This window comes from Zonotrichia albicollis, chromosome 19 (assembly GCF_047830755.1).
Source record: "Zonotrichia albicollis isolate bZonAlb1 chromosome 19, bZonAlb1.hap1, whole genome shotgun sequence".
Lineage (NCBI taxonomy): Eukaryota > Metazoa > Chordata > Aves > Passeriformes > Passerellidae > Zonotrichia > Zonotrichia albicollis.
This window is the reverse complement of record NC_133837.1, coordinates 3,396,767-3,423,717: the sequence shown is the minus strand read 5'-3', so window position 1 is coordinate 3,423,717 and position 26,951 is coordinate 3,396,767. Positions and strand designations below refer to the sequence as shown.

Genomic DNA, 26,951 nt, shown 5'->3' with positions numbered 1-26,951 from the left:
TCAGGAGAGGGCCTGAGGCAGCACCAGGCTGGGATGGGGCAGACCTGGCTCACAGCATGTGCTCAGTGGGGTGAGCCTGGGTGCCAGGCCAGGGCTTGCTCCTCCAAATCCTCATCCCTCAGAGCTGGGTGTGCAGAGCAGCACTGAGAGCAAGCCAGAAGCTGGGCTGAGGCTCCATGTCCAGGGAGAGAGCAATGCAGAGCCTCTCTGGGGCATTGGACAGGGACTTGCCTTGATCTTTGCTGGATTCAGCAGAGATTATTTTCTCTCTGGAGGGAGGGAGCCGTGGTAAATGTGAGAGGACATTTAACAGGGACAATACTGAGTGTAGTGCTGGGTCCTTGTGTGCTGTCTGGGGGGGTTGGGGTGGTGTCTGTTTTTGTGCCTTATGATGGTCAGAGCCAAGATGTAACCACTAAAACATCCAATCTGCCTAGACAGAATAGCCTTGAAAGGGAACTTCCCTCTCCTCTTCATGTTTTCTGCAGGTAATAGAGGTTGTGAAGGGGAATGTAAATTTTTTAAGGATGGTGGGGGCCAAGAGATTTTTATTATAAATTATGTTCTGAACCCCAGAGCTGAAACATGGGCTGGGGTCAGCTCCTTGCTCTCTCAGGAGAATGAACCACATCGGTGCTGCAGCCTCAGGCTGCTCAGCCCTCGTGTACGAAGCAGTTCCCAAAACTCAGGCCGTGCTCAGGCATGGATTGATTGTGTACCAAGAAGTCAAGGTGCAAACATTGATCATGTAGGAAAGTGCTGGTCATCTGCCAACAACAAGCATTCCCCAGCCTAAATTATTAATTCCTTCATGCACACCAAGGGGATTGCTCTGGTCACAGACGTCCCCTTGCACATTTGCGTGGTGGTGCTTTATGCCATAGTATATATTCCCTCCAACTACTTGTCTGGCTCTTCATTTAATAAAGATTGAGAGATACAATAAACCCATCTATTAAAGAGGAAAAAAAAATGAAAGATGAAGCTCTGCTTATGGTCTCCAGCAGTTGGTTTCATTAAGTTTCTCCCAAACCCTCCATGGTGGTTCCTGGTGCCAGGACCCAGCCCTGGGGTTTGGGGATGCAGCACCAGACTGGGGAGGCCATGGCGTTAATGGGATAACTGGGAAGAGCACGAACGTGTCTGGATGATGACGGAGCAAAAGGATCTCTTGAGGGAAATCAGATGTTTGGGTGGGATTATGAGGAGTCACAGTGCTGGTTTGTGCTGTTTGGAATGTGGGGCTGGTCTGTGGCTCCTCCCAGATCCTCCACTGCTGTCCATAGGGGGGAAAGCATTCTTTGAGCTGTAGGTACTGAGGGTAGGAGCATCCCAGCAGGGCTGTGTCGGGGCTGGGGCTGGGAGGAGCAGCCAGGTCACAGGAGCAGGGAGGGCAGGGAAGCAGGGTGGGTGTGAGGCTGGGTTTGGTGGGTGTCTCTGCTGTAGCTGTGTCAGCTCAAATAGCGTGAATGGTGTTTCTCAGGGAGTCATGTCACTGACAGGGCAGCCAGGAGCCCCTTTGCACAGCAAGGACTCTGATCCCACAGAACTGGCTTTCACTGGTGGGGTGGGGGGGTAGGGACAGAGCAGATTTGCTGCTCTCAAAGTGCTCTTCCACAGCGCCTGAGTCTGTGAATTGCTTGTGGGAGGCCTGCTCTGCCCCCAGCCTGTGACATCCAAAACAAAATGTGTGTTTTCTATCCGGTTCCAAGGCATGAGAAGAGCTTTGGACCTTGCTGTGATTAATCATTCAGCCCTGAGCTGGATACTGTATGGTTCCATCTATAGCTCCCAGAACTGATAGAAATATTGTCCTGCCTTATTAAAATCACCCACAGCTACTGCAGCTGTGTGTCAACAGCAAAACAAATAGTGACTGGTTCCCATCGGGTTGGAGCCTCTCTGCTGAGGCTGTCTGCAATCCTCCTCCTGCCAAAGTGGTTACAGATGTAGGCTTTCCCTATTGCAGCTCAGAGTAGCTCCTGTATGGCTGATTCCAAATCCCATTACCATGCTGGGGCCAGAGCCATTTTTGGTGAGCATCAGCTTGGCTAATTCTCCCCCTTGATGTGAAATGTTGCTCACAATGCTTTTCCTAGAAGGACTGCTGAGGAAGAGAGTGCAGAGCTGTGCTCTCCCCAGAAATCTCCTAAGCTATGTGGAAGAGCAGAGTAAGAGGGCTGTGCTGGAATGAAAGCAGGGCTACTTCCTCTTACTCCTCCTCCTCATGTGTCCCTGTCAGGGGTCTGCTGAGTAATCTGGTGCTCATCACAACTGCTCTTGGGGGCATAACTGATGTTGCAGTGCATGAGTCCCCTTCCTCTTGCCTGTCCAAAACCACCACAGCCCTATAACTCCTGCCACTATTTAAGCTGTCCCTGGCTCACCCTCATCCCCTCTCTCCTGTGCTATCTTTGGTCTAATTAGAAGGCCAGAACTGTGCATGTGAGGTGACCTCGTTAGTTCCTTATGCTGTATTGAAATTTCTACTCATTTACATCCCAAATCCCTTAAATGTGCAGCTCTGGTCTCCGGGGTCACTTCTTACTGCTTTCCATCCTTCTCATCAAGGCTCTGGGCTGGAGCTCTGTTCCCTGTTCTTGCCCACATCACTCCACTTCTGTCTGGAAGCTGAGTCCCCCTCAAACAAGCCCTGTTGGGTTGTTGAGTCCCCCTCAAACATCCTGGCTGGGCTGTGCCAGGCTCTGGGTCCTTGTCCCTCGAGATCCACAGCCAAGATCACTCTTCCCCTAACATGAACATCTTTTTAGTTTAGTATTAGCTTGTGCCACACTCCTATTAGGCTGGTGGTGCAGGCTTGATCCTCCTTGAGTGCTTCACTTTAAATATAGGCTTGACAGACTGTATATCCTCTTCCTTTTTTCCTGTCCTAGTTGAAGGGAGAGTGCTGTTGGAGATGGGAAGGTTTGCATCGTCTCTCCTGTGTGATGTTGATCCCTTTATAGGGCAGGTATCTTCTAAAGCAAAATGCTTTCAATTCTCACGGTAAGCATAATTCTTGAAAATGTATGCAATAAACAAAACGAGCCAAATGTAATTAAAATGAAGACAGCATATAATCTGGTAACCCACTTACAGGCTCAAAGCTTCAGCTTTAAAAAAATGTTTGCTCCAAATCCATTTAAATAAACAGACCGACACACAAAGGCTCTCTGTACATTATTGGGATACAAAGAGAATCGGATCAAAAGCAGCTGTGACCAGGCTGTACATGTGTAGCGAGGAAATTGCTTGATCTAGGACTGCACCTTGTACATGCAAATGTGTTTGTGGACCTTCCCAGGAACTGCCTTTGTACCACAGCCGAGCTGTTGGGCTGTGCTGTTCCAGGGAGCTGGGGCTGGTGCGTGCCCCACTGTGGGAGGGCTCCCTGGGGGCTCTTGGTGTGCTCATGTGCTTTGGCTCTGGCAGGGAGAGGCCAAAGGCAGCCAAGCTCTGCCCCTTCCATGCACACACTGCATCCAGAGGGGGGAATCGCTCAGAAACCTGTAGAAAAAATGGGAGTCCCTGTCCTTAGCACCTGTGTGATGGGCTCTCCACACCCCTGGTGTCACACACGCCATGTGCTGTCACACCAGTGTGCCTCTGGACCTGCAGGAGGGTCTCCTGGCCTGCACAGAGGGCTGTGGGATTTGAATCTCCTCTGCCTGGACACTGTCGCTCACAGCTCTGCAGCAGAGCCTGGCTGGCCTTGAAGTTTTGCCAATAGCAATGTGATTTGTCTCAGGTTGGACAGCACAGGCTGTGAATCCAAGATCAAGTGTGCTCCCAGGCCAGCAGGATTTGGCCAAGAGAAGGCACTTTGGGTCAGACAGGAGCATCTGCCTGTTGTTCTTGCAGGTGTTTTTGGACTAGCTGGAGCTCTTGGGAAGGACATGCTCACATTTATTAAAATATGATGGAGCGGCTACTGGGGAAGAGTGAGAAAGCTGTTTCTAAAGTGGAAAAAAATTCTAAGCATTTAGAAGCACGGTCCTGGCTCAGCCTGGGGATGTCAAAATGCCGGCTGGTGGCAGAAAATCCTTTGCTCGGGTCCCGCTGGAGGAAGGTCTGACTCGGTAGCGGCCGGGAGCGCCCAGCGGCCCGTGCCCCTCGTTCGGGGCCGTGTGTCCCCCGCCTGTCCCCCGTCGTCGGGGCCGGCTCCCGCCGCGGCCGGGACTCGCACCGGCAGAGGGAGCTCCGGCCGCGTCCTGCGAGCGGGGGTAACCGGGGGGACCGGCTGCTCCCACGGCTGAGGGTGACGAGTCCCCTTCCCCGCCTCGGGCCGAGCCTCCCTGGGGCTGCTGGCTGTACCCAACCAGCCCGGGGGCGAGCGGCTCGGGACGGGGCGGCCGCTCTCGAGCAGCCGGAGACCGGCAAGGGGGGAAGGCCGGGCCGTGACCCACATGCACCGAGCTCAGCAGCACGGTCTCCGCTCTTGGGCGGGGAGGACGGGGCAGGAGCCAGCCCCTGGGGACCCGCAGCAGGGCCAGGATCTCTTGCCAGGCTCAGGCAGCACTCGGGAGGGCTCCATTCCGGCTCCTGCAGCCCTCTCGGCACTTTGCCCCTGCCGGCCTTGCTCTCCTGGCGCTCTTCTCTCCCGCAGGAGAGGCCGGGCGGGGCGGTCTATTCCCGCCGCATCTCTCCCTCTCGCCTCCCCCCGGCTCCCCTTCTCCCGGTGCTGCAGTGTCCCACCGGGGCTTGCCTCCGCCTAACGCAGCGTGCGGCTTTCCCGCTCCTCCCTGCCCCCAGCGCTCGGCGCTTCGTCTCCCCGTTGTGCCCCCGCACCCCGCGGGGCAGCGGCTGCCCGGCCCCGGGTGCGCCCCGTCCAGCCCCGCCGGGGACCGCGCTGCCCGGCCAGCGGTGCCCCCGGACGGACAGGCGCGGCAGCCAATGGGGAGGCGCCGGGGGGCAGCGGGCGAGCCCCCATTGGCGGCGGGGGGAGGAGGGGCCGGGACTTGAAGTTGGAGTGAGGGATCCAGCTGTGCGGAGCGCTCGGCTCGGCGCGGCCGCCGCGGGAGCATCCTCTGCCACCGCCCGTCCCCGGCGCGCCGGGCAGCATCCCATCGCCCCGGGCGGATGTTGGGGAGCAGAGGGGACAGGCAGAGCCGCTAGGGGCGGGCCGCCCCCCGGGAGGGGGCCAGCACCGGCAGCGGGGGCCGCCCCGCCGCCGCCTCCCTGCCCGCGGCTCGGGCCCCCGAAGGCACGGCGAGGAGGAGCTACGGAGCCCGCAGACAGCAGGGCAGGACGAGGGGGGCGGCCCGGCCCCGGCGGGGGGAGAGGCAGCGGCTCGCCCGGCCATGCCACCCCGGCGCTGAAGCCGCCCCGCCGCATCCCCCAGCCCCCCTAGCCCGCCATGGCCGCGCCACTCTAGGCGTCCCACCGGCTCGCCCCGCGTCGCCCCGGTTCCCCCGGGGCCCTCGGCCGGAGGATGGACGAAGATGGACCGCGAGCGGCCGAGGAAGATCCGGAGCCGGGCAGAGCCAAGACTTTCATCCGCCTTAATGACCTGTCCGGGGCTGGGGGCCAGCCGGGGCCGGGGGACAGGGAGGCGGGCAGCGGCGATTCGGAGGCAGAGGCGCTGCCCTACCCGGCGCTGGCGCCCGTCGTCTTTTTCTACCTGAGCCAGGAGAGCCGGCCGCGGAGCTGGTGCCTCCGCTTGGTCTGTAACCCGTATCCTTTGCAGGTGTTCGGCGGCGAGGTAAGCCCCACGGGGCCCCCACGGCACCGGAGCGGCCGGCAGGGCGGGGAGCACCTCCTGTGTGCGGCCCGCCGGGTGATGGGGAAGGAGCCGGGCTTTGGGGGGACCCGGCACCCGCCGTCCCCGGGGTAGCGGGCGGCACCCGGCGATGCTCCCCCCTCCCCGCTGCTGGCCCGGGAAGTTTTCCGGGCTGTTGCAGGGGTGGTCGGTCGGTCCGTGCCGTGCCGCGGGCTCCGCTCCTGCGGGCTCCCCTCCCTCGGCTCCCGCGGGCTGCAGCGCTCCGTTCCACAGGGACTCGGAGTGGAGCTGCTGGGGACCATCTCCCCCAGGGCACCGACCGTCTCCGCTCCAGCTCCCCGGACACACTGAGCGACCCTAAGCCCGGTCTCTTCCCTTGTGGATCCGTTTTTCGTTCTTGACCCCGTTTCTTGCCCATTTTAGCCTCCCTGGTCCTTTCCCTGAGGTTTTGCGAGACGGGTGCAGTGTGGAGGGAGGCGGAGGTTTTGGGGGGTTGGTTTGCTGCCTGGCTCCAGGGTCCCTAAACAATCCCGGGTGCTTGAGGCCCGTCCAAAGGCCCATTCTCGGCCCCATCCCCGGGGGATGCTCCTTGCCTGGACGGGCTGGGGCAGGGTGGGGGTCGTGGTCCCTGGCGGGCAGTGGCCAAGGGCGGCTGTTTGTCACATCCTGGGGTGAGCCACGGCCCCCCAAAGGCTTCTGATCTTCTTCCAAGCTCCCTGTCTGCTCTGGCATAGGCCGAGCCGCTTCAGTCAAGTTTAAGCTTTCAAAAGGGGGGGTGGGGGGGGAAGAAATAGAGGAGACAATAGAAAAATTTCTTCTTTCACAGTCTTGGTGTCTTTAAAGCTTCCCTTTGGAGTTGAGTTGCAACCAGCACATGGCTTCCGCATGGCTTCTAGCATTCCGAATATTTTACCATCGCCAAATTCCAGCTTCATGTATTATTTGTAGAAACAAAAGCCCAAAATGAAATAAAGTGAAGCGATGTGGCTTCCAGCAGGGGCTGGTGCAGGAGAGGCTGCCTGGGGAGCTCCCGCAGCCGTGCTGGGCTGCCGGCAAGAGGCGGGCGAGCAGTGTGGGCAGCAGCCCCACATCTGGAGGGGGAGAGGCTGTGCAGCAGCACGGAGGACATGTTACACGGTACCGAGCACCAGAATGCCTTGTGCTAGTCCTTCTCCACTCCTGGTATGCAGGAACGGTTAAGGACTACATCTCAGCTGATGGTGAGGGTCTGCTGGAGTTGTGAATATTGTTTTACTTGAGCTTCAGCAAAGATTCTCTGATAAACAGGCTGCCTTCTCTCCTAAAATGTCCCCCAAGAGGGAAAAATCCAAGATTTCTCTTCCCAGTCATGAATACCCTCAGCAGCTTCTCTACAGATCTCTTTCAGGCCAGCTAAGCAGTTCAAACTGCCTTTATTTAAACATAGGAAATCTAACAACTTTGTGAAGCCTTCTGTTTTGGAAAGAAATATTAATGACAGGCTGCAAGTCAGTGTGCTCTTGTGCCTACTACGACTATTAGTATTTATGATTACTGGTTTAAATATGTTTCCAAGTATTTATGGGTTTTTAACATTTTTTAAAAAATTTTTAATCTTTGACATGCTATTTTGAATCTGATGTTAACACCTGTATGTTTTAGTGTTTTCAGCAAAGTCCCCCACCCCGGTAATGGCTTGAAATGTGTTTTCTCCTCTGTGGATGCAAAAACAATCTGATTAACTTTTGTCCTTGGAAAATCAGTGGTATTGTGGGCACCTGCAAACACCACTGTGAGTCAGGGATGAGCATTATGTGCAGTCCCACTAGCTGGGGTTTTTGTCACCAATTTCTCACTTGTTACTGACAGAGAAAGGATCCTGCTGGGAGTCCTGGGGCCACAGGGGTGATGCTGTGGATCTTTGAGTCATGTAAGCATGCAGCTGGTTTTTTTCAGGGTCACTGACCCAGAATCGGGGGAGTTTATTTTAAAACAACAAAAACAAAAACAAACAAACAAACAACAACAACAAAAACCAGTTCAGCCTTCAGATGGGAGGAACACAGTAGCTACTTTGGTACCTGCACTGTGTCCCATCACTTGCTGGGTTGCTCAGAAGAGCACTGTCTTGCTCATCCCTTTGCCTTTCTGCCACTCCAGTGCTGGAGCTGAACCTGCTCGTGTTTATATTTATTACTTTTTTTTTTCTTTAGTGTGGTGGCCCTTCTCAGGCTGTAACCTTCTAGGAATTGTGCCTCAGTGTTAAAACCATGTAATCATGTTGCTGGAAAGTCTTTGTTGCCACCAGCTGCCCTGCAGAGGAGTGACAATGCTTTGGCTGAGTGGGTGGTGAATCCTGCCCCAGCTCTGGAGAGTTTGGAGCTTTCACTGCCTTCTGCCACTCCCTCAGGTGATTTTACCTTTCTGCATTGGCTCCTGCAGAAACTGGATGGGAGGGCTCTGGTTTGAGCTGTGCTTGTGGCAATGCAGAGCTTGCGGCGTTTCCAGGCAGATTTGCAGTGTTCTAATCTGACTGATAAAATTTACGGTTGATTGGGCATCAGGAGGAGATGCAGGACCCACTCTTGCCCAGGAACAACAGTCTGTGCCCCTGAAGTGCAGCTGGAACTCCTGGGATTCTGCTCTAAATCCCTGTCCAGGCAGTTGGTGTGACTGTGGTACCTGAGGCCGGGTTAGGGGAGGGTGATGGTTGAGGTGCTGAGTATCCAGCAGGGATGCAAAGTCCTGTTGATGTGGTTTTGGGGGTTTTCTGCCATGTTTCTGTCTAGAGCATTCTCTGCCTGGACCAGGAAGCTTTTTCTCTTGCTGTCTGGGGCAGAGATGTGGGGCACTGTGTTGCTCTCCTGCTCCTCCTCTCCCTTAGGTCTAGAAAGAGGCCATGAAGTTTGTCCTGATGCAGGAATTTTCCAGAGCCTGAAACCTTGGGATTTTTAACTCTAAACATGTACCAGATGGCCAACATGTCTTCTCCCTCCACTCCATTGTGGTCTTTGAGTGAAAACCTCTCTGGGAGCCATGAGGAGCTGAGGGGACGAGCCTGGGTGACAGCCTTCATATTCCTGGTGGCTCTGGGGTGGAAGGTTCTTCCCTGGTTGAGAATTGCCTGGGTCAAGAGGGAAGAAGAGCAGGGACAAGTTCAGTGGTCACAGTGCTGGAGCCACAGGCTCAGGGGTGGGAAGGGCTGTGGCACATGCAGGGTGTCCTGGTGTGTGTGCTGGCAAGGCCGTGAGAGGGTTTTCTGAGGGGGAGGAAAAAGGAGGCAAGCTGGTTACTTGACTTTCACTTGTAAAATGAAAGCACCATGAATGATGGGAAGATGAAAGGCTGTATCAGGGTCTGTGCCAGGCTGCTCCTCTGATCAGAGACAAGAAACGAGGCTATTTCTTGAGAGTTGTGGAGTGATTGAAGAGTGGGGATGGAGAAAGTGGGGAGGAAGCTACCACTTGGCATTAAGAGCTCTGAATAGAGAAATAACAGTGTAACTGAAAGGGCCTGTGATATCTATTGTACTACTGGAAACTGCCTCATCCCCCACGGCCGCCTGCCTGCAGAGCGCTGCTGCCTGGAAAGCAGCACACGGCAATGGGCGCTACAAAACCCTGCTGGGAGGTGCCATTCCTGGGGAGATACACCCACCCTGGCTGAAATCCTGGTGTTTTCTCCTGGTTGGGAGGGTGAAGGGCAGTTCTGCAAATTCCCTCTCTGGGAAGGGGAGGTTTGGGTGGCGCCAGGAGGAGCGCTCCCATCCTGCCTGGCTGCTCTGGGGTACAATCCCTGGGATGTGGGGTTTGGGAATGGCCTGGCTGCTCTGGGGTACAATCCCTGGGATGTGGGGTTTGGGAATGGCTTTGGCAAAGAAACACATCTTGATCTGGTCACAGAAAGCAGCCCTGCCTTCTGTCAGCAATAAAACAGAGAGGACTCTTCCAGCAGCTGCCTCACATGGCTCTGCTCACTCCCCAATAGGAAGAGGTGGGTGACCAAAGCTGGGTCCTGGGGAGGACTGATTGCCCCCAGCTCCTGTTGGAAGTTGCAGATGCCCAGACAGCTCTAGGAATGGGTCTGCAATCCCCATGGCTGCATGCCAAAGTGTAGCTGAGATCTGCACCAGGCTGGCTCACAGGGTGGCTGGAGCTGCTGTGCTAGGGCTTGGTTCTTCATGGCAAGCAGTGCTGGCCCCATTGAGAGCACAGTCAGCCCCTGCTGAGCTCACCCTGTGCCCTGCTCTGTGTTGGAGCCACTCTGTGCTGCTCTGGCTGGATCCAGCCCTTCAGGGAGGGAATGCTCGTGTGTCCCACTGCACCAGAGCCAGGACCCTCCTGCCTGGTGGGGGTGAGACCTGAGGCTGCTCAGCTGTGTTGTGGTTTGGGCTCCCCAAGCCCAGCAGTGCCCCCCAGCACCCCTTCTCATGGCAATGCCTGTGGTGAGGGCAGGGGCAAGTGGAACCCCTGTCACCTTGTGGAAGATTGGGGTGTCCTCACTCCCTCCTCAGCCATGTCAGCTCATGGGGAGAGCCAGACATTGCTTATGCTGCTCTTTGAAGAATTCAGTGTAATGCAGGGTTAAATTCATTTTTTTGTTATCAAAAGAGAGTGTTTTTTTGGGGCAAGTGCATGTGGTGTCCTTATATACACTTCTATACATTTGTTCCAGCCTCACTTCTGAGTTTAACAAAGCAAAACGCTTTGATTTGAGAGGTCAGACCTGAAATGGATCTTGTTTTAATTTAAAAACCCCACAAAGGAACCAGAATCCACTTGCTTCACCTGTGTCTGATCCATCCCAGGGCACCTGAGCTTGTTTCTGTCCCCTGACCCAGTTCACCCGCTGATGCCTCCCCCCCTCCCCAGGCAGATGGAATTTCTCCCGCTGTTGCTGAGCCTCTGCTCTCTCTGTGCCCCTTCCTTGGTTCCAGGGGAGAAGAGAAGCCTGGCTTGTGTGGCTGATGCCCGACCAAGGGGTCCCCAGAGCCCCTTGGCCCTCCTGGCTGGGATGGAGCATCCTGGATGGAGCATCCTGGGCAGGTGCTGGCGCCTCCCTGGGCTCGCTCAGCTCCTGCGTGATGATCTCAGCCCATCACCTTTGAGCAAGGGCAGCACAGAGGTGCTGTGGTTATTTCCCTCCTCCCAGGAGACAAATAACTGCAAATCCTCTTCCCTGCTGTTCACAAACCTTTTGGGAGCTCAGCGGGAGCAGGAGGCGGTGTTGGCTTCCCAGAGCTGGGTGCAGTGGCCAGCGTTCCTCTAATCCCTGCCTCCCTGGAAGAGCCAGGAGCAGCTTGATCCTAATCTGGGTGACACCTCATCTCACCAGCGGCCTCTGGGCCCGTCCATGGCCCAGCTGTGCCGGCAGCCCGGCGCTGCCTTTGCTCCCTGCGTGTGGATGTGTTTTTTAAGGAGATTCTTCTGCGAATTCCCCCTTCCAGGCTGTTGTGTCACATCTGGAAGTTTGTGTAGGAGTTTATCCAAGTGCTGGAGTACAGCGCAGCTTTTTCTCATTTAAAAATCATAGGCTGGCATTTTGAAGCGGGCTGGGGTGGGGTGGGGGGGAGGGAAGGGGAGAGGGAAGCTGTCTGCCAAAAAGGAGACTGGAGCAGAGGAATCATAATGACTTCCAGAAGTTTTCTTTCTTTCTTTCTTGCTTGCTTGCTTTCCCTCCCTGTCTCCCGGCGCACAGACAAAGGCTCGGCCTCATGCAGTCCGTGGTTATGTCATCCCGGGGAGGGGAGCCCCCGTCCTGCCCGGGGACCCCGCAATGCTGGGACAGCTCTGCTTGGGCTCCTTGTAGGAAATCCGGAACGCTGCTCTCCTGCGGGCTGGGGAGCGTCTCTGGAGATTCGCTTGAGATCAGTGCACGGAATATCCTGAGCTGGAAGGGACACACAGGATCATCGGGTCCAGCTCTGCAGTGAATGGCCCGTGTGGGGCTGCTTTCATGTGGGGCCAGGAGCCGGGGCAGAGATCCCAGCTCTCCCCAGCCCCCGTGGCCAGGACAGGAGGGGCAGACATGGGGCTGGACCACCCCAGCCACCACTCATCCTTGGGGCTGATGTGTCTCCCATGGCTCTGCTCTCACTTTGATCGGCTGCTGTGTGCTCTGCCCTGCTCAGTAATGCAGGTTGTGGGAGCCAGTCTAGAAATGCTCAGGATTTTATGATGCACAGAAAATTTTCTGCTTTCTTCTTCCCCTGCACCCCTGCAGAAGCTTTGGCATTGTGCTGAAAAATTCTGCTTTTGCATTTTTTATTTTAAACTCTCTTTCATTTTTCCCCCCCATTCTGAAAAAACCAAGTTTCGGATTACCCCAAGTTCCCTGCCCAGCTTTTACTCAACTTCTTTTTTTTTTTTTCTACTGTTTTGCTGGAAGGGAGAAAAACCTTAGACCAAAATGAACCTCCCTGATGGCTTTTTCACTTGGATCATGAAATCATTTTCCCTTGGCAGAGGACCCATGGGGAGCCTTTGCCCCCGGCAGCTTTGCTGGCTGGGAGTAGAGTCTGAGGGAACGGGGCCGTCCACGGGGAACTGTGGAAGGAGCATCCAGAGTCAGGTTAGAAGGGCTTTGAAGCTTCGCTGTGGTTTGGAGAGGGTTGAATTTCCTAGTTAACTAGGAGGCCTAAGTGTTTCTGGGTTTGTTACGAGGCCAGATCGTGGCTTTCCCTTCCTCTGTGCCTTGGCTCTCTGCTGAGCAACCTAGATGTGAAATGTTCTCTTTGGATGGTGATGCATGCAGAGGTTTCCCCCAACCTGGGTTCATTTGGCTTTGGCTTTCTTCAGCCTTGGCCTCTCACCCAGGAATCTGGCCTGGTGCTAAGAAATAAAACAAAAAACCAAACCAAAACAACAACAAAAAAGCCCCTAAAACCCATCCAACCAAACAAAAAACCACAAAACAACACAAAAGGAAAAAAAAAAGAAAAAAAAAAGAGGAAATTCACATGGTTTTATATAACAGAGTGAGTAACGACTGGTCGTGCTTTGGGATGCTCTCACATCTGCTTCCTACCAAAGCCCCAGCAAAGAAGCTTCCAGCAGATGGAAAAACACATTTTTCAGCCTGAATATGTGCTGAGGGAAGCTTTGAGGCTTGCTCTCTGTGCTGGCTGTGGTGGTGCTGGTTAGAGCCTTACGGGAAAGGGGCTCTCGGGGTGCCAGGAGCAGCATCCCCAGCCGGGCAGGGCACTGGGATGTGCCCCTGACTCAGCCTCAAACCGTGACTTGGTTTAGTCACAAGTGGATAGAAATTGTCCATTGGTTTGGCTTCTGTGCCTGAAATGTTGTTTTGGTTGGGATTTTTAGCAGGTTTCCTAGGTGCAAGGCACTGGCGGCTGTTTGGTGTTGGGGTTTTCTTGTCACCTGTGTCATCCCAGTTTTCTCTCCCTCTCTGCCGGGATGCAAAATCCAAGGGCGAGAGCAGAAGAGGGCTGAAAATGGGAACAAAATGCTAAACAGGGGATGACTGAGAGCCTGGAGCTTGGCACAGACTAGCTTATAAAGAAAAGGGGATTTATTTACTGTAATCCAGGTGCTAGCCCCACACTTACGGGTTTCTGGTGTGAAGCATCCTTACATTTATCTCTAATTTAGTTCTCTTCCAAGAGGTTTCCCCCAGTGCATCCACTGAATCAGGTTGGAGATGCTCCCTAAGCCTGGGGGCTGAAGGCAAACCCACGGGCAGCAGCAGTGGAACTGGGCAGTCTCACAGGGATTCACTCACCTTGGCTGTCCGACCACCCCCAGGGGGTTTTTGCCTCCAGGATTTCCTGTGATTCATACCTTAATCAGGTCATGTTTCCAAGTCCCTCCTCTTGCATTATTGATGGCCTCTGTGCTCCCTGGGAGATGCTGGTGGCCAGAGCAGCCCAGCCCTCCCCTGCCCAGATGGCGAGGAGGGCTTGCTGATGATTTGTTAATTCAAATAGAAAATGCCTGTTAACCCCTGGTGAGGCTGGAGCTGCCTTCTGGAGGGCAGGGCTCGCCCCCATGCCTGCGACTCCTGCTGCCAAAACATTTATTTGGTGTTAAGCTGCCAGCCACGCTATGTAAGTAAGGATGTTAATCATGAGTAAGGTTCATTTTTAACTCTGGGTTGCGACTAGTCTTGGGAAGAGCTGTACTCTGGGAAGGGGAGAAGGTGGTGGGAGCTCTGCTGTGTGTGGGTGTGCAGCTCCTCAGGCCAGGTTGTATGGATCCTGTGGAAGGGAGCAAATGTCTCTGCTCCTTCTTGGCTACAGGGGCTGTAGGAATAAATTGTTCCTTCTGCTGTGGGTGAATGAGGCTTCTAAGTGTGTTTGATGGGCTGCTCTTTAATCAGACTCCTCCACATCAGTGCTTGCTGCTAATAACATGAATCCCAGATCTGGGCTGGTGGTCCCTGTGCCTGTGTTGGATGCAAAATGTCTTTAATTTGGGAACCATCATGTCTAGATAGCCTGGCTGTAACAATTCTACCTTAATGGGAGAAAAAAAAAACTCCAATAAGAATGATAAATAAAGGAGCCCTCTGATGCACCATTGAATTAATGTTTATCCGGGCAGATAGGGAGGAAAGGAATTAAATTAATATCTGACTCGTAACTGCTACTGTATGTGATTATTGACTTATCTTGCTTTGGAGGGCCATAAATATGTCTCAGGATATACCCCTGAGACCATAATCTGCTCAGGATCACTGTGCAGGTCTGTCTCTGATGTTCCTTCAGAGATTCATCCTGACTTCTAGGGTCAAAAATCCAAATTCCTCTGACAAAGGACCTAGCCACATGCAGAGGGGAATGTCTTTGCACTATACGGCAAGCATACAGCATAATTCCTGAAGGTTTCTGCCTTGTATAAATCGCTTTATTGTTTGTGATCCATGGCTGGCTCAGCGTTGGAGGCTGTGGAGCCTGATTCAACTCAGAGGAGACATGCAGGTGAAGTTTCTTGGCTCTGGAATTGGGATGGATCACAGCTGCAGTCTCGTATTCTTATCCACTGCCTTTCTTCCTGTCCTTGGGATTTTGTGCCCCTTAGGCAGTTGTCTGGGGAGATCAGATGGGCCTCAGCCTGTCCCTCAGCAGCACTGGCCCAGGGCTTTGTGTGTCCATGAGCCTGGGGAGAGGGGTGAGCTCTTCCAGTTCAGCTGTCGATGCTGAGTGGATGCTTCTGTTGATGACCCAGTGGATGCGAGCTGACCCCAGGCACCCAAAACCATGCTGGCCATGGGGCTGGCACAGGGCATTTCACATTTCAGTGTCCTCAATGTCCTGGGGCTTTGTACCCACACATGTGTGGTGCACACAGGGCCAGCAGCTTGGGAAACAGAGGGATGGTGGCAGCAAGGGCCAAGTTGGCCTCTCATGTTCCCCTGGTGAGGCTGAGCTGGAGCATCCCTGTGTGGCAGGGTGCTTCCTCTAGCTGAGGTGGGTGTTTCCCCTCTTGGGCTGTGTTTCATGTAGGGGATAACTCGCTGCTTGTGTGGCTCCTCTTTCAGCAGTGTGTGATCACCCCATTCTCTGGCACAGCCAGTGTTAGTGCAAGAGTCCCAGGCTGTGAATGGTGCTCTGAGCCCCCAAATCTCCTCTTCTTCCCACCCATTGCCTCAGGCCCTGCTGCCGGGATGGGGCATTGCTGTGGTGAGGGTGTTTTTCAGGATGCTTCTGTTTTTTCCTTCCATCCTGTCCCTTATGATGGTGCGCATCCTGCCCCACTGCAACCCCCTCCCCACACCAACATGCTGTTCCCATGGGAGCAAATCACATCCCCTTCTTCAGAAACTGCTCATGGCAGCAGAACAGGGGAATCCTGTCTTTTTCCAGGAAAAGAAGAGCAGAGGAGCCCAAGGCCAGCACGGGGTATCACAGTGAGGGTGGAGACACTTCTGCCTTCATCTCAGTAAATGGGCTCTGGCTCCTCCAGCAGCAGATGTTCACATCCCAGTTGGGTTCTGGGCTTGGCTTTGTGCTGGGCTTTGTTTTCTCTTGTCTTGTAGCCCCATGAAGCTGGGCTGTCTCAGCTCTGGGAGCTCAGAGGATTGAGCCAGTGGGGGTCAATCTACAGATCTTGTGGTGAACTGGGGGTAAAAGGAAAGTGCTTTGCAGTGCCTCCCCCCTGCCACCTCTTCTCCAATCTCTCCCTTTTGTCTGCTGAACACCTGGATTTTTTTTCACCTCTGGTTTGGGTTTTTCTTTACTATTGCCTGGACTTTGCATGGGGGGCAGGCTGGAGGTTGGGGGGGGGTATGCACTGAATCTATTCAAGGAGTTGTGATCTCTGCATTTCATTTTGCAGTTCAGCTGGAAAGATCTCGTTTCCAAATACACCCACACACAGGCACAGCAAGAGAGGAGAGCGCAGGGGAGGGAGCTGCTCAAGGGGGATGGGGCAGCATGGGCAGGGCTGGGGACCATGGCATGGCTACTGGAAGCCGTGGCAAATCTGACTGGGAATGTCCGGAGCCTTTGAGGACAGGACATGCCTCTGCCCTGTATCTCAAGGCCATGCAGAAGCCTGGTGGCCCTGAGAGTGCCTGGCTGCTTTAGTCCAGAGCAAAAAGGGACTGAGAGGAGCAAAGGTCCCTGAGCAGAGCCCTTGCTCTGAGCCTGGCAGTGGCCCTGAGAGCATCTGGGGGGGACTCCAGGGCAGTTTTAGAATTGCCCACAGTGTGTGTGTGGGTACATACACATCCCCACCGTGGGCTGAGCAGAGCCCAGGACATGGCTGCACCGTGGTAAGACCCCCTTTCTAATGGAAGAAGAGCAAAGGCACAGAAAGAAGTCACAAAGCTCCTTTCCTAATGACCTTCAAGCCAAAATGATCTTGTTTCCAAAGATGAGCCAGTGCTGGAGTGATTCTTTTAGTCTGTAACTCTCCATCCACACTATCTCCCTCCAGGGCCTTCCTTGCCAGCCAGGTCCTGACTGCAGCTCTTGGGTTCTGGAGGAGCTGGTGGGAGATACATCCTGCATCTCCCAGTGCTGTTAGGGATGGGCTTAGTGGAAAGCAAATGAACCTTCATCCTGGTGGGCATCTAAATGTGCAGCAGAGGGTAAAAGTGAGGAGCTGAACAGATGGGAACTTGGTGTTGGTAGAAGGTTTTGGAGAGACACCTCAGTCTGCCTAAGCTGGGAGCTGACAGTTGCCTTGCCTTGATGTTAGCGTGCCAGGGCAATGTGGGGACAGTTCCCTGAGCCCCCAAGTCTGGCTCCTTCCCTGACTTCAGGGCTTTGGAGCAGCTTGGGGTGCTGGGATGTTGCCACAGGTACCTGCACTCCCACCCAGCTTCCCCTCGGGCCCCTTGGGTGGATGCTGGTGGCACATCTCAAGCTCAGCCCCCGCACACCGAGTCCTTCCATCGCCCCTTCGGGTCAGTGCGTGATTTTTTCCATCGCTCTGAAGCGGCTGAGCTCATACAACAATATTCCCTGGGCCAACACCGCTCCTTTTTGAAGTTCCTTGTTTTGGTGTTCCTCAAGCTCTGTTTCCTCAGGCATGAAATACAACACCCCTTGGCACTGGAGGCTTTCCCCAGTGCTGTGGCTTTGGTTATCCCCTGCATCCTGCTGCCAGGTGAAACCACTGCCCTGTCCCTGAGCTGCTGCTGGTGGATGCCATCACCTCCCTAACTCATCCCAAGGCTTAAAAGGTGGCAAAACGGGATCCTTTGGCCGCCTTGGCGTGCCGCAGGATGCCGCCAGTGGAAAGGCAGCCACTGGAGCGTGCTTGGGGCCATGTCTGCCTTAGCCAGTGGCCGCAACTGGAGCCAAGCAGTGAAAATGCCAGAGCAGTGAGTTTATCCCACGATGTTTGATTTGTGGTCACGGTGGAAGCTGGGTCAGGAGTGACAGTGGAGGATGCAGCAGAAAAGAGCAATTTCAAGACAGTCGCAAAAACATTTCATGCTGCTAAAAGTCGGGATTTTCTCCTTTGTTTTTCCTCCCCCGCTGCTGGCCGCGCTGGCGGTGAGGTGAAGTTTATGGGAGAAATAGCGCGGTTCTGGGAAATATTTTGCCTCACTTGTATTGTTGAATTTTTCTTTTGCTGGCAGCAGATGAAGGAAATGGGAACACAAACAGCTTGGCCGGTGGGGTATTGGTCCAGAATCAGCCTGGGCAGCAAGAAGCTGCTTTGCTGGGGACAGAAAATACTCGAAAGCGAACGGGGTTTTCATTGTTTTCATTCCTCTCCCTTTCTGTCCCTGTGCTCAGCTGGCTCTCAGGATGCTGCTAAAGAAGGGGTGAACACATCTTGCTGTTAAGGCAAGGATGTGCGTTGATGCTCTTGGCCTCCCGTGTGTTTTCACTGATTAAAATCTTAAATTCTTCCATTTTTTACAAGATTTTGGGTTTCTGTGCCAAGCTGGAGAGTCTCTATGGCAACTGCTACAGGCAACTTTTTTCTGTAACCCTTTTTGGGTTTTTTTGGAAGACAGGAGGAAGAGGATGAGTGTCTAGTGCTGAAGCACCAATAATTACTTGAATACCCCAAATATTTGGGGTGGTGAGTGCTGGGAGAGCAATGGAATTGAAATACAGAATTGCTTCATGGCAAGAAGCCAAGCACCAGGGCCCTCACTGGAGCCCTCACCCCTCTGCTAATTAGAGTGGGTTTTGACTGTGGAGAGTGCAGGGTCCCATCCACCCCCACCTCTGTCCCACCCCAAGGGCAGGGGTTCCCCACTTGGCTCTGTCGTTTCTGGGGGCATTTAGAGCCATTCTTGGAGTGTGATTGCAGCAACATTTCAAGACACAATTAAAACCTGAGCCTTTTAGGAAAAGTTGCAGCATATAATAGAAAGGAAACCAGCTGGGCTAGATTGAAGCATAATAGGTTTTGGGAGTAATTTTTAGAATCCTATACTGCAGGTTTTTCTAGAAAGATACTATACAATTTAATAACATGTTATATTCCTATATGTTATATTTAAATCATCCTATAGTATTGTGTAGGAGGAATCTAATTTTCCACTACAGAGTAATATACCTTTCTATAGGTTTTTGGCTGTGGTTTTTTAAAATTTATTTTGGTCCATTGGAGTTAAATGAAAAAATTACATCCTTCCTAGAAAAATCAAACAGAATGATGAAAAAATAATACCCTTAATTTATTTAATAGAGCATGTAAGTATTTTCCATAAGGGTTTATATAGCTGCATAAAAACCCATTTAGGGTCTGTTGGGGAGGTGATTTGAGATACGATGGAGATGTGTTCAGATGCTGTCCTGGTCAAGCAGTGTGGGGCCTCTGAAATAGGTCCTGGGACTGTCTAAAGGGAAAAATTAAAAATAAATGAAACCCAGGACTTTCTTGCATCTCTGTTTCCACTCCTGTGATGCAGTTAGAGAGATGATGGAGTGGTGGGTGCTGGGCTGTGGCATGAACTGCTGGAGCAGGGCGAGACTGGGGGCTGGATCTTGTGCCAGGGGCTGCAGAAAGGAGCAAGGAGCTCTCCAAGCCTGGAAAAATGGGCTTTGGAAGTAGCACGCAGGGGCTGTGCCACCCTGCGTTGCTGTTTGCAGCAGGCTGGGGGAGGCAGGAGGGGAGTCCACAGCAGAGAGGACAATGCTCTTGTCTGCATTTTGCAGCACTGCCGTGTTTGTAAGGGCTAAGTTCTGTGGTGGTTTTGCGTGGTGACACATGGATTTGGCCGTACCAAATCCACCATACAAAGCGGGGCAAAGATTCTCTGTGCCGTGCTGGTGGGCAGGTGTGACAGGGTTCAGTGGGCAGATGGCAACTGGGCCCTTCTGAGTGCTCACTCTGCTTTGTGGGGTCTTTGTCAGCTGGAACCACACCAGCAAAAGCTCGTGGCTGGAATGCTCGGCTCACTTATGGAGAAGACACCTCATAAGCTGGGGCACATGTGGTTCTGCATGGAAAAGTGCAGACTGGGCTCCCTCTTCAGCTTAGCTTGGAGCTGCCCATCCCTCTGGAGCCAGACCTGCATGGCTGGGTCCCCACTGGGATCCTGGGGAGCTGCTGCCATCCCAGGGAGAGAGGCAAGGGAAAGGTGGCAGCCTTGGTCCTTCCAGATCCCCAGAGGACAAGTGCCTTTTAATAGCCATGGCAACTAATAAGCCCTGCATGGTGACAGCCCTGCTGTCTCCATGGAAACGGGCCGAGTATCACATAGCAACATGTGCCTCATGTACCCATAGAAACGGCCCGGTAGCTTTTCAGCATCCTCTGTCAGATCCCTGCTCTGAGGGAGCAGAGTGGTGCTGGGGTTTATCCCGAGGTGAACCCGCTGCTGCAGGGAGCTGGGGCTGGGGGGAAACTGGGGAGGAGGGTCCCAAGGGCTGCAGGAAACCTGGGCCTTTATGGGAATCAGGCGTGTGAGGTGCCCACGGGCAGGCCAGTAGGGTGTTCCCAGGCTGATGGAGATTTGGAAGCTGTTTGCTATCCAGTTTTTATCTTCCTCATGACAGCAGCAGGACTTAGCGGAAGGGGGGGGATGTGTGTGTGCGCAAAATAATTTGAATTTGAATCTGATGGGCTTTGCTTTACTGAAGGAGAAGAAATATAAAAGATGCTCAAGGCCAGAGGGCTGGAAGCCACCTCAGCACAGGCAGAACAGTGTCACAGTAGGATGCTCACAGCTGGGTTTTCTTTGTGCTTTCTGGAGTCACCTCGTCCTCAGGCTGGGGGTTTCCAAGCCACCAAAATGAGGTGTAGAGGCTGGGAGTGCCCCTCCTCTGTGGGCAGCACTCAGCAAGGGGGAGGCAGCAGGACACTTGCTGTCTCTGCATGAAGCCTCTGCCATTTCTTGCTCAGCAGCTCATTAACCAGCCTGAGCTGTTACAGGTTAATTAGGATTTGTAGCTGGTGAGTGTGAAGGCTTTGCTGGGGTCACACCGTGCTCAGGTTCATGTAAAACACCGTGGATGTCAAGTTGCCTACACATGCTGGGCGCAGCAATTCCTCTGAACCACTGTAGCAAATACAGCCTTCCACAAATTTATCCACTAAGACGCTGAAAATTTTAAGAATTCATTTATTTGGAGCAGTTGGAGCATTTCTTGCAAATGCGTTTCTTCCCCCATTGTCGCAATGTGTTTTTAATGGGAAGCCTGCACGGACACTTAGGAGTATCCCTGGTTTCTGTAAACATTCATGTAAATAAATGTGATGGGTTTGTGGGTTTGGGAAAGTTTGCTGGTTTGGTGTTCTAAAGGCTGTGAACTGAAGTGGTTAAATTTTTCTTTTTTTTTATTATGAACTTTCAGACCTATTGTCTCTTAATTTTTTTTCTCACAGCTTTTGTTTGGTCTGTGGGCAGCTGGGAGACACCTTTAGGTAACACCTGCAGCAGTGTCCAAGTCCCACTAATGTTTTGGGGAATGGGAGCTCTAACTTTGCTCAAGTGTGTTTTGAGTGAGACTGGGGAAATTGGAAACTTTTGGAATTTACCCTGTGTTTGTGTGTTATGGGAAGATAAATGTGAGTCAAGAGCAGGTGCTGTGGGAGAGGTGTTTTCTGTGGGAAAGTTTGGTATTGTGGGTCCATCCTGGTCAAACAAGAAACTGATGCCATGATGGATTAACCTTAAAACTGGAAAATCTGTGCTGAAGCTCTTCTGGCTGTTGGGTCTGGCAGCAAAGAGCCACTTCTGTGGTGGTGCTGTGCCCTGATTGATCTCGGGCCTCCATTCCAGCAACATAAAGCTGGTTAAATAAACAAATAAATACGGAATTGCAATAAAATTTCCAACTATTGGGCTTCTTACCCTGACAAGAATTTGCTTCTGGGATGGGAGTGACCCCTGGGTTGAGCATTACCCCCGTGCCAGCACTGGGCAGGAGTTGCCCCCTCTGGCTCCCTGGTGCTCATCCTGCTGCGTGCAGGAGGCTCAGGGATAACGGCGTCAGCGCTGGCCTCAGAGGAAGGTTGCAGCCTGCTCAGCAAGGTTTAATTAAATCTGAAATCCCGGCTGTTTTCTCCTGGGCTTTGGCTTGGGATGCCACGGGTAGGGAATCAGTGAAAGGAAATAAAGATAATTAGAGCAACTTCAAGGGCTGTTGCACTCCCGGCGAGTGGGGGGCTGGAGGCTGGGTGGGCTGCAGAGAGGCTGAGCTGTGCTGCTCCTTTGAGACATGCTCAGCATGCATGGGATCATTCCCAGGGAAAGACTGAGCTACCAATCCAGCCGAGAGCTGTCCAAATCAGGGATTTGTTCAAACCCAGAGCTCAGAGTTGGCAGTGCCATCTCTGAAACCCCCTAAATGACTGGGCAGCTCTGAGCCAGCAGCAAACATTCCCTGCAGTGAGTGTTTTCCCCCCCACCTCCCATTTTTTGGGGACCTGCTTATTAAAGCTGTGAAGATCCTGGCTATAAATGAGATACAAATGTACACTTAACACCACATCTCCCTCAGGCCAGTGTAGATATTCTGGTATTTAAACTACTAGAGCCAAGGGGAAGGAGACAGCAAAGGGGGAAAAAAAGAGGTAAAAAGGAAAAGTACCTCTAATTGAGGTCAGTATTTGAACAGTGAAGATCAATTAATTCTCCTGAATCAATAGGTCTGGGTGACTGAAATAACACATCCCCACCAAGGGCTGATACAGGCTGAGAGCTGGCCTGGAGTGAGGTGCTGCTGGGGTGGAGGTTTCAGTGTTGGCAGAGGCTTGGTCGTTGACAGAGGTTTTGGTGCTGGCAGAGTTGTTGCTGTTGGCAGCCCTGAAGGATGCTGAAGCTGGTGGTTGGCTCTCGAGGGCACTGGTGGGCAGCTTCCTCTGCCTTCAGCCTTGCAAGAACCTGAGAAAATCTACTTACACCCCCAAGCCATGGTCCCTCACCCACTACACTTCCATAAGCAATTCTTCAGGCTAGAGTAGATTAAACTGAGGGGGTGGGGAAGATTCTCAGCCAGGAAAGGTGGGGTGCAGCCAAGGTGCTGAGCAGTGCTTTCCCCCTAGGTCCCCATTGGGATGAATGGGAACTGTGAACATCCCTCCCCTCACTTTTTGGCCAGATGAGCCTTTCCAGGGTGGTGGCTTAGAAAATGTCCAGCATTCCCAGACTCACATTTTTATTCTCCTTTTTTGCTCTTCCAAGAAAACCTTTGGTTCCCGTTTGTGTGTGTGTGTAGAGGAGATTATCACGTTAGCGTTAAATACCCTGAGGGAAACTGGGGAGGGCGGGCTGTTTTTCCCAGTCTATCTCCCAAGGACAGCCGGGCTGAGCAGCAGCACAGCTTGTGGGATGTGGCACCCATGGGTGCAGCCGTGCTGGGCAGCGCAGTGTGGAGCAGCCGATGCCTTCCGGGGAGCCTGCACCCGCAGCAGGCAGGAGAGCACGGCAGGGAGGATGAAAAAAAACCCCTCGTTGTTATTGTTCCACGAATTTTATACGCTGAACTGATGCATATGGCAGATGAGATTATTTGCCTCCAGGCACATAGCAAAAGTGATGTGAGGCAGGATCTTTTTGGCAATCCTGCATCTTAAACGTGAGATGAAATCTTGTGGGATGGGAAGGCAGTGGAGGAGCTGTGGTTTGGGTCCTCTTGGGGTCACACTGTCCCTGTACCACGAAGCTTGGCGGGGCTGCAGCTCGCCCTAACAGTGCTGCTTTCTTCCCCCATCCTTTCAGAGCAGGGGAGAAAGCCACTGCTATTTCCACCGTCTCGCTCCGTTTCCAGGTTAGGAATCCAGGACGCTCTCAGGTTTGCCGGAGGAAGGTGAGGGAAAGGCTGTAAAACCTGGCTGTGCTCAGGAGATTATTTATGGCTGGGTTTGGTGCCACGTTCGATGCTTTTTGCTGCCTCGTTCCCACCTCCCACGGCCCTTCGCTGCAGCTGGGCTGGAGGAGGGGAAGGGGAAGATGCCTTTGGCAGCCCCCACGGGGTTGGATCCTGCTCTGCTTGGCCAGTGGGGGAGATGAGAACGCCAGGTCTGTGCAGGCACTGAAACAGTGGCTCCCACCAGGCATCTCACCTGGCCTGGCTACAAGGAACACGAGGCTGGTGGCAGTGTCCCCGTGCCAGCTCCCTGCAAGGTGACACAGATCCTGGGGACCCCCAGCCCCTCCCGCTGTCGGGGACGCGTGGGCAGACGGGATGAATGAGCGGTGCCTTCGGAGATCGCAGCAGGTGCTAACGAGCGTGGCTTGAAATACTTCATCACCTTTAGATAGGTGGGGTTTACTGCGTGTATGAAAAGGTAGAAAATCCGCCTGTTTGCTGGCCGAGGTGTCAGTGGGAGCTTCCTCCCCCTCTTCCTTCTCCCACGGCGCTGCCTGCAGTGCCCTGTGACCAGCACGGGGCTGAGGATGCTGCAGGCTGCGAGGCCATCGGATACCAGGGCGGGTGCAGGACGCGTCCCCTGCACCGCTCCGGGTGCAGCAGCGCGGGCAGGCTGCAGTGCTGGTGCAGCTGTGCTCCAGCTGTGTCCCTGGGAGTCAGACAGAGCTCCTGCAAGTGCCCGTGGTCTCAGTGCTTCAGCCCCTGGCCTTGGCTGTTCCTTCCCTTCGTGCTGCTAGGGGCTCGGTGAAACCAGCACCGACACAACGAGTTTAGAATGGGCAAAAGCAGCGCCTTTTTTTGCCTCCAGCCGCATCCTGAGCTGCAGATGAGAAGTGTGATTTGTTTGCATGCTTTTCTAGCAATTTCTGGTGTGTTCCCACGACTCCAGCTGCCGGGACAGCCGGGGAAGCAGCTGGCTGGGCGAGCTGGCATCGCCGGGCACTCCTCGCTCCTCGTGGCTGGCCCACGCCTGCCCAAATGAAAGCTGGGGAGAACACGGAGCTCACAGGCTGCTGCTGGAGGTGCAGAGAGTGCTTTAGCAAGCCAGCATGAACTAAAATTACTGAGGCAGGCTCCCTGCTGGGAAAGCTGCTGGCAGGGTGCTGTGTGCCCCATTTCCTCAGCAGCTCCTTGCTGCTGGAGAGGCTGATGGCACAGCATTTTCCAGGATAGAGGGGCACCAGCGTTGGGTCGGGGCAGCTGGCGCTGGGTGGGCTGTGGGGACCCCCCGCACGCGTGTTTTTGGAGAGTGGAGAGTAAATACTGCCGTTTTGCATTATGTCCCAGCTCGCTGCCACACAGGCGCTGCCTTGCACCCGCCGTGCCCGCAACCTGAGCCCGGAGCGGCCGCCGGCCAAACCCGAGCGGCCCCGCCGACCGCGCTCTGGAGCAGCTCCTTTGAATGAGGAATTGTTGCGTAACCCCCGACGAGCCTCCCCTCAGGTTTGCAGCCGCTCGCCTTTCTCCCCTCTTTATTAAGCTGGCGCACAATTCCCGCTGGGTTTGCTTTCCAAGGAGGGCGGCTGAGTGGATAACGGGGCTGGGGCTGCTGCTCACCATGTCGTCTGCCCCGGTTTTGAGTGGTTTTTGACGCTGGCTCAGTGGCGGGGCTGGGGACAGGGACACCTGAGAACGCGCCCAAGGGATCGTGAGCGTCGCTCCTGCCCTGGGTGCGGGATGGCGCGGCTGCTGCTCCAGCGCTGCCGGCCTGAGCTGCTCCTCACCCACTGAGAATACGCAGAGGTGCTGCTGCCTGGAACGAGGAAAAAGCTGAAATGTTTTTTCTTGGAGAGAGGAGAGAGCCAGGCCGGGAGGGCAGGGGCGCTGCAGCGTGGCGGCAGCAGCCGGAGGGGATGGGAGGGGAGGGGATGGGATGGGAGGGGATGGGATGGGAGGGGATGGGATGGGGATGGGATGGGAGGGGATGGGATGGGATGGGAGGGGATGGGATGGGGATGGGGTGGCTTCTCCCTGCCGTGACCCCCGGGCCGGGCACGGCCCTGCTGGCTGAGCTCGCTCCTGCTGACACACACCATTGGCAGCAGCCGCCCGAGCTGGTTGTGCTGCGGGGAAACCCGAGAGGCTTTGGCTTTGCTGGAAATGAAATGAGGAGAGGGCAGGGGGCCCCGTTGGCGGGGGGTGGGTGGGGGTCTGGCTTTCCTGCTTGGGGCTAAGGGAACAAAAGAGGAACCCGCAGTGACATTTCAAGTGTTGCACAACTTGGCACAATTGACAGTGGGTTGGTTTTCTCATGCTGTTCCCTCTGTGCATGGCCTTCTTCTTCCCGAGCCGTCGCTCTCCCCCTTCCTCCCTAGGGGAGCAGCTGGTGCTGGAAGCTCCTCTTGGATGATGGCTCCAGGGAGAATGTGCCTTATGAGTCCCTTTGCCACCCAGGGAGGGGAAGCCGTGTGATGGAAACTCCTGACAAGGAGGCTGACGTTCCTGCTTTGCCTCCTGGGGGTTACAGCGGGACAGTGCTGAGCCCCGTGGGGTGCTTGCTCCTGCCTGGAGGCGGCAGCGGGGAGAGGGGGACATCCCTGGGGTGGTCCCGTTGGGATTGAGGCAGCCCTGTGATCCCGGTTCTCTGCGGTGGATGTTGGGTGGCTCTGTGTCCCCCATGCTGCTGTCATGGTCCTCCCCAAGGTCCCTGCAGCTCAGCTGGGGAGCCCATGACAGCAGCCCCGCAGTGGGTGGCTGGTCCTGCTGGAATGCCTCCCTGCATACAGGCAGCATAAGGGCTTGGGATCTCATGGGATCCAGCTCTGCACTGGCAGATCCTGGGGATTTGGGATTACAGGGGGCTCAGGAAATCCTGAAGTCTGTCCTATCCCCATCAGCAATGCAGGAATTGCAGGGAGAGTGTCATTCCAAACCAGTGAAGTGGAATGAGTGTTTGGGAACTGGCAGCTCTCTGGCTTTTCTCCCACTGCTCACAACCTTTCTCTTGCTCACACAGACAATTTTTGTATTTTACTTCTTAAAATACATATGCATGTATATAAATACTGTATCTTGGCAGCTGCTGTTCCTCAGCACCTGCTATTTCCCCGGGAAAATGGGGATTTGGTAATGGTACAGCCTCCCTGGTCCCTGGGGCCTTGTAAACCTGGCAGTTGTTTATGGCACTGAGCGGCAGCATTCTCACTGCTGCTCTCCTCTGAGCGTCTCCCTGCCTGGACCCTGCTGTGGAGGGATGGGCTTTTCAGGGGTCACCTTCCCCTGCTCCCAGCTTGGAGTTTGCTGGGGGCTCTTTGTGGCAGTTGGGTTGTTTGAAGATGCAGGGCAGAGCTGGTCCTGGCTCAGTCCTGGAGCATCCCCTTCTGGAGTTTACCCCAGTACGTCCCTGAGAATGGAGCTGCTGCTTTGGATTTAGATTTTAATGACTTGCTGGTTTCTAATAAAAATAACCTGGGTGGAGTCATGGTGTGTCCCTTGACTGACCAAGGACACCGCTCTGGGTTTCAGTAATGGTGGGGCAAAGGCATTGCATGGCCCCTCACAGGGCTT

The 26,951-nt window shown here is 54.3% G+C and overlaps 1 protein-coding gene across 20 annotated transcripts in view; it reads left to right on the top strand.

The window, feature by feature from the left end:
* The first annotated feature begins 4,945 nt into the window (after nt 1-4,945).
* CACNA1G (calcium voltage-gated channel subunit alpha1 G) overlaps nt 4,946-26,951 on the top strand; it is a 146,681-nt gene continuing 124,675 nt past the window's right edge. For all 20 annotated transcript variants that reach the window (XM_074555224.1, XM_074555218.1, XM_074555220.1 and 17 more), the window contains exon 1: nt 4,946-5,673. In XM_074555224.1, the coding sequence (XP_074411325.1) occupies nt 5,432-5,673 (242 nt within the window). In that variant the 5' untranslated portion in view covers nt 4,946-5,431. The remainder of the gene's footprint in view (nt 5,674-26,951) is intronic.